The following is a 6,000-nucleotide window of genomic DNA, read 5'->3' as shown; positions in this document are numbered from 1 at the left end:
GACAAATAAGTATCTTAAAATCCTTGATGAGACTTAACATTCATGCTTTACTTCCTCATTCATAAATTTTTCTTATAGGCTCACCCCGAAGATATTAGGCACCCATGGCAAGTTTTGTATGGAAAACTTGAAATGTGATTACACTGTTGCACTGTTTTTGCATTGTAAATTAAATGACATTCAACAAATCAATGTAATACATTAGTTCAATATTATAATTAATGACAATTGTTTTTCCTGTTTGAATAGTTCTAAATTTTATTAAGTATACATAGATGAAACGTTTTCAATAATTAATCTTAAATGTTATTAATTTGCGTTTATTATGAAACTATACTGACTTTGCATTGCATGCATAAATCTATCTACCTCCGAAGAAGGGACACCTCTATTTAAGGGACAAATTGTCCGGTCCCCTGAGTGTCCCTTATAGAGAGGTTCCACTGTATTTATTTCAATATTGCTGATTTGTATGCTCGAATTTAAAGCACTTTTGAGCAAGTATAATGGAAAAAAGAAAAAAAAAATGCTTTTAAAAAAGCCTACAAATATATGAAGTAAAAAAAAAGTCAATTGAGAAATAACTTTTCAAAAATAAACTTTTTCACTTGTAGACTTGCGGAAAAGTCGAAACTTTACTCGTTTTCTGTTTTTAAGTTAATGGAATTTCTGAAAAAGAGTGACACAAGAGAAACCAACATAAACTGACTTTGGAAGTGGGATAATGTATTAAACGGGCAATTTATAATTGTAGTTCCACGTTCCACTGAACAATGTCCTAGAGGAGAGTTGGGGGCACCACCCAAAACTTTCTTGCCTAGTGTCCTTAAAGTCATAGTCGAGCCCTGTATCCTATGTTGTAGATAAAAACCTATTGAAAAATTCAGATTTTCTGTTCGTTTCATCTTGTGTGTGGTCCCTTTTGGAAATCTCATTCGCGCAGTTTTAAGAAGTATTTAAACTATGGATCCAGGTCCCGGTCAGGGGGCTCTAGGTCATATGCTTTTTTGGGGCTCCTGTGTAGTCAATCCTCACAATTTTAGCAATTGTCGAAAACAGTTTTAGCTATTGGTTAAAAACAATTAGCCATTTGGGGTCCCCTAAAAAGTGGGGGCCCTAGAGGCCGCTACCTAGTTGGCGTGTTCAGTAATCAGGCCCTGCATGGACACCTTTATTTTTTTCCTCGCACTCCAACAACTCCAACAAAACCCTAGTTTCCACTGTTGTGTTGATATTAGCCGAATATTTAAGAGCATTTTATTTTGTTTTGCTTCCAACGGAGGCGTTAGTTGTGAAGGTTGAAACTAGAGTCCCTACTCTAGTAGTTGAAACAGATACTTCTATTCTATTCTATTCAAGAGTCAGAACTGACTACAACTGTATTTATGTCGAGGACTGCATACTAGTGCCTTGCCTCCAAACAGATACTTACATGAAAGAAAGAGATTTTCGCTACAGACTTTACTTGAGATCAGTGTCGTTTTCACAATACTATTCTGAAACAACTCAACTCTTCTGAATAGAGGTGCTCAATTTCAAAAATGGCGGCCGTCGTGCAAGATCACGATGCTAAAGTAGAAGATGAAAATGAAGAAATCAGAGATGATTTAAATGATGATGACGCTGAGGATGAATTGAGTGCTAAAGATCCAGCTAAGAAAAAGAAAAAAAAGAAGAAGAAAAAGAAAGGTTCATTGAATTATTTATTTAGAAAACAGTCATTCTTTATCCATGCTTCAGATAAAGTTGCAGCCTAATTAAATTGCTTGCGTGAAAATTAATTCTCGCACTGACACTTTATACATGAATACACGCTCTTTCATTTTACATTTCTACAGTTGTAAGTAACTGCCATACACTATATTGCTGCATTAAAACCTCAATTTAATGATTTTTTTTTTCTGTGAACGTTCCACACTCGGTTATAAAAATCAGATGTTGCATCCAAACGTCAGCTAAATTTTTTCATTGCTTTCCGTGAAATGAAAAATGTTTCATCGTTTATTGCGCAATTTGAAAATGATTTACTCATGTCTAATACATGAATATTTAGTAGAATGATCATTAAACATCTTTCCGTTGATTAATAATCGTTAAATGGGGCTGTATTTATGTGTTTCCCCAAGGTTGGTAGATTTTTTGAACTGTCGAAACCAAAGGAAAAAATTTGTTCTTTTAGGAACAATCCAAGCAGATAAGAATAATCCATTTGTAACTTTGTTGCCTTCTCTAATTGTACAACATAGTTCTTATTCTGTCTGACATAGTTCTTATTCTCTCCCTGCTCTCATTCTCATAGCAGAGCAGGGGCGCCCCAACAGAAGGTCAGTGTGACCTCCTTATTTTATTAATTTTGCTTTTGACTCGATGAATTTGGGGACTCCGTATTGCAGCATTCGTATTGTTTTCTTTTTTAAAAAATCGGAATTTCGTTTGGCAAATTGAGAATTCCCTCCCCCCCCCCCCCCCCACCCTGGATGAATGGACATTGTAGCTCTAACACAACACAATTTATAGTCCCTTGAAGGTGATTTGAGAGAATCAACTAATTTCTGCACCTTTTTTTAATGAATTGAATATTTGAGGAGGAAAAGTTTAAAACATTAACAGTATTTTAATGGCTTCGTTATGCAACTGTTAAAGCAAGATATGCATATAACCAATGTATAATGATGTGTCCACGTCCATGCTCTATTGTTTCAGCTATTTAAACCCTATGTCTAGTAATAATGGTGGCAATTCCATGGGCCCACAAAAGGGATCTTAAATTGTTGGCCTGCAATTCGCCAAATTTTAAAACTCAGCCAAAAACTAAATTTTAAAAATCTCTTTTGTGATATTTTTAAAATCCGCAGCACACATGTAAGCTCATGCGCTTTACATCAGTACGTAAGACCTTTAATTTTCATTCTGCAAATGTCATTTCTCGTGACAAGCATCAACTCCAAAAATGAATTTTTAATTTGATGGAACATTTTTTTTCACTTGCAGAATTGATCTTTCGGCATTATACATAGTTAAAGGGACAGTTTTGTGAAATGGCCATTCTTCAAAACATGATTTCTTTCTCCAAATATATGATTTTATAGCATTTAGCAGATTAGCGAATGCTTAGTGCTGTCCTTGAATTATCTTCGGTGTTGGGCTTTAAAATTAATGCCTCAACGAGAATCTGATGAAAATTTATGATGGTTCGAGCTATAAACTTTTTCTAATGGAAAAAAATGTATTAAAACATTTTCTAATCAATTTTAAATTGTCTTGACAAAAGAAATGTTTTATGCTGCTGTAATTTGTTTAGGGTGCATAGTAGAGAATACAACACTCGGAATATATGTTCTGTCTAATGTTATGCACCCAGACAAGAATTTCTTAATTCTAGGATCTATTTGTTCATGTGTTTCGAGTTGGCCAGCATTTTTTTTTTTTTAATTTATTTATTTATGTTTTTCTTGGTTTGTCACAGCATCAACAGCTCAAGATGGAGTTACAGATAATTCCGAAGATACTGAAATTATAACAACTAAATTGCAGAAACAAGTAATTGATGGAGATGCCAGTAATAGAGATGCTGATGGTAATAGTTTTTGTTAGTTTTTCATTGCTTATAAATATCTCAATAATTACTTAAATTGTCACGTGTGTGTTAGTGCAGGGGTTGATCCAGTTTTCATTCTTTGGGTCCTCATTTTGTGAAAAAACAAAATATTTTAGTGAATTTTCTTTATTTTTGTGAAAAAGAAATTACAGTAGACTCCCGATTATCCACTGAATTGGATTGCACAAGTGCTGAGGATAATAAAAACCGTGGATAAACCGCAAATAAAATAAACCGTAAATTAAGGCTAAAATGAGGGACAAATAAGGTAAAAATTGTCCTTCCTCAAAATCTTGACTGTACTGATGCATAAGTTTTGTACTTTCTACCAACAGTGAAAATATATACAGTACAGTAAAAATATTTTGTATTTTTGCACAACAGAACTAAACAACAAGTGTATGTCCAATGAAGAAGGCACAAAAAATAAATAAGCAAATAAAACAAAAAGAACTGAGTTTAAATTTACAATTTTTTGACAAAAAACAGCCATTGGTATTTGCTTTTTGCTGCGAAAATACGTGTTCCTGATTGTTGATTGACTTGCCGATAATCCGTCCCACGAATAATCCGCTCGCCTACAATCAAGAGTTTACTGTATTGTGAATTTCCTTTTTCTCCTAGAAAAAAGTTTTGTCTGGTAAAAATAACTGCTTAAAAGGCTGTAGCTGGGTTTCTATGTTAAATCTCGCCTTGCAACCTTTTCGGCTCGCACAGGGGGGATCATTTTGATGTCGAATAAAAAAAATTTAGCCAAATTGTCAGCTCTTTATCTCAAACAACCTTCGAGTTATTTAAGAAAACCTGTTTATTCAATTTTAGTTTTTTTTTTCATATTAAAATTCAAAATTAATGAATGGTAATTTTTCCCCTTATTCTTAGGAATAAATTACATGAAAAATTGTAATAGTCATAATTTTAAAACAAAAAGCCGATTTTTGGCGACGGAAATAAAATTTAAATTGTTTTTTTCAATGCCTTTCTGAAAAGTAACTCACCAAATTTTGTCATTTTTTTAAGTGTCGGAATAATGCGAAGAAAATTAAAAAGTAATTCTTTTTTTTCATAATTTTGCATTTAAACAATTTTAAGTGTTTTTTATTATAAAAAAAAAATGAACTAAGTCGACAAAAAATCATTTGCTGAGTAAAAAAAAAACTCAAAAATATTTTTTTTAAATCAAAAATACTATTTTACCAGAGAAAAAACATAAAGAAAACCTAAAAAAAACTAAGATCCTTCATGAAGTTATTAGTAGTTTAAAAAATGATTAAAGAGTTCTTAAATAAATGATATTCAATGCTAAATTGTATATCAAGATGATTATATAATTTGTCCTTGCTATTGTAAATAATTTTTCAGTCTGGATACAATAAAGACAAAACTTTCAAAGATTAAATTACCTTTTTTATAATTTATACACCGTTTAACATAATTGTTTTAAATAACTGATACTAGATAGAATAATTTTCGACAGTTTATGATGATTTTTTTAGGAATTTTAGTCTTCTTCGCTGTCTTCATTCACAACAACATTGACTTTATCATCAATAAACAGACCGCTCTATATTTCAGCTGCCTTTACAATTTTTGCCTAATATCGAGCATGAGACAGGAAATATATGATTGCAGCAATGTGTGAGCAACATTCGATAGTGCGCCTACCATTAGCACAGTCACAATAATATCCAGAAATTCCAGTGATGTCATTCTTATTTGACTGATAATCGAGAAAGCTACAATATGTTTTGGACTTTATACATAGCTGCCAAGTGCTCCATTTTTCCTGGAGTTTCTCTGATTTTTATTGCGTACAGTCGGATCCCGCTACAACGCGATCCGACTTATGCGAAATGGCTATAACACAAGTTTTTCATGAGAAAGGAATTTTTTTATTGCCAACGCAAATCGCTCACCTGCAACATGAAATTTTTTTGGAAAGGAGAGTCGGAGCGAGAAAATGGGCTTCGTTGACACTAAATATTGGTTTTGTGAATGGACTTTCATCCCTTTGGCATCACTGAAAGCGGTAGTTAACACACTATGAATCGAAACAACGCTTTGTTTTAGTAATAACCGCTCCAATTTTTAACGGTTTTAGTTTTCTTTTTCATTCTACATATGAAAAGTTGATAAAATAGAATGACTCCCAAACGATCTCTTTCATCTAAAGTTGGCGAAGTGGAAAGAAAAAGAGAAATGCAAGAAAAGGTAAAGATTCTTGATATGCTTGAACAAGTATAAAGTGCTTCAAAGGTAGCACGACAGTTAGGTATGAGTTAATCTTCATACGTACAATCAAAATTTTAAAAAAGGAAATCTGTAAATGTTCAAAACTCAGTTTTAATACTGAAGCTCGCAGAGTAGTGTCTGAGCAAAATACAAACATCATGAAAATGGAA

At 32.8% G+C, this 6,000-nt stretch overlaps 1 protein-coding gene across 1 annotated transcript in view; it reads left to right on the top strand.

Moving 5' to 3' along the window:
* Positions 1–1,527: 1,527 nt before the first annotated feature.
* LOC129232810 (methionine aminopeptidase 2-like) overlaps positions 1,528–6,000 on the top strand; it is a 44,686-nt gene continuing 40,213 nt past the window's right edge. The window contains exons 1-2 of the mRNA XM_054866912.1: positions 1,528–1,689; positions 3,467–3,577. Coding sequence (XP_054722887.1) covers positions 1,542–1,689; positions 3,467–3,577 — 259 coding nt within the window. The 5' untranslated portion in view covers positions 1,528–1,541. The remainder of the gene's footprint in view (positions 1,690–3,466; positions 3,578–6,000) is intronic.

Source organism: Uloborus diversus, chromosome 1 (assembly GCF_026930045.1).
Source record: "Uloborus diversus isolate 005 chromosome 1, Udiv.v.3.1, whole genome shotgun sequence".
NCBI lineage: Eukaryota > Metazoa > Arthropoda > Arachnida > Araneae > Uloboridae > Uloborus > Uloborus diversus.
The sequence above is the reverse complement of the archived record's forward strand: the minus strand, read 5'-3'. Positions and strand labels throughout refer to the sequence as shown.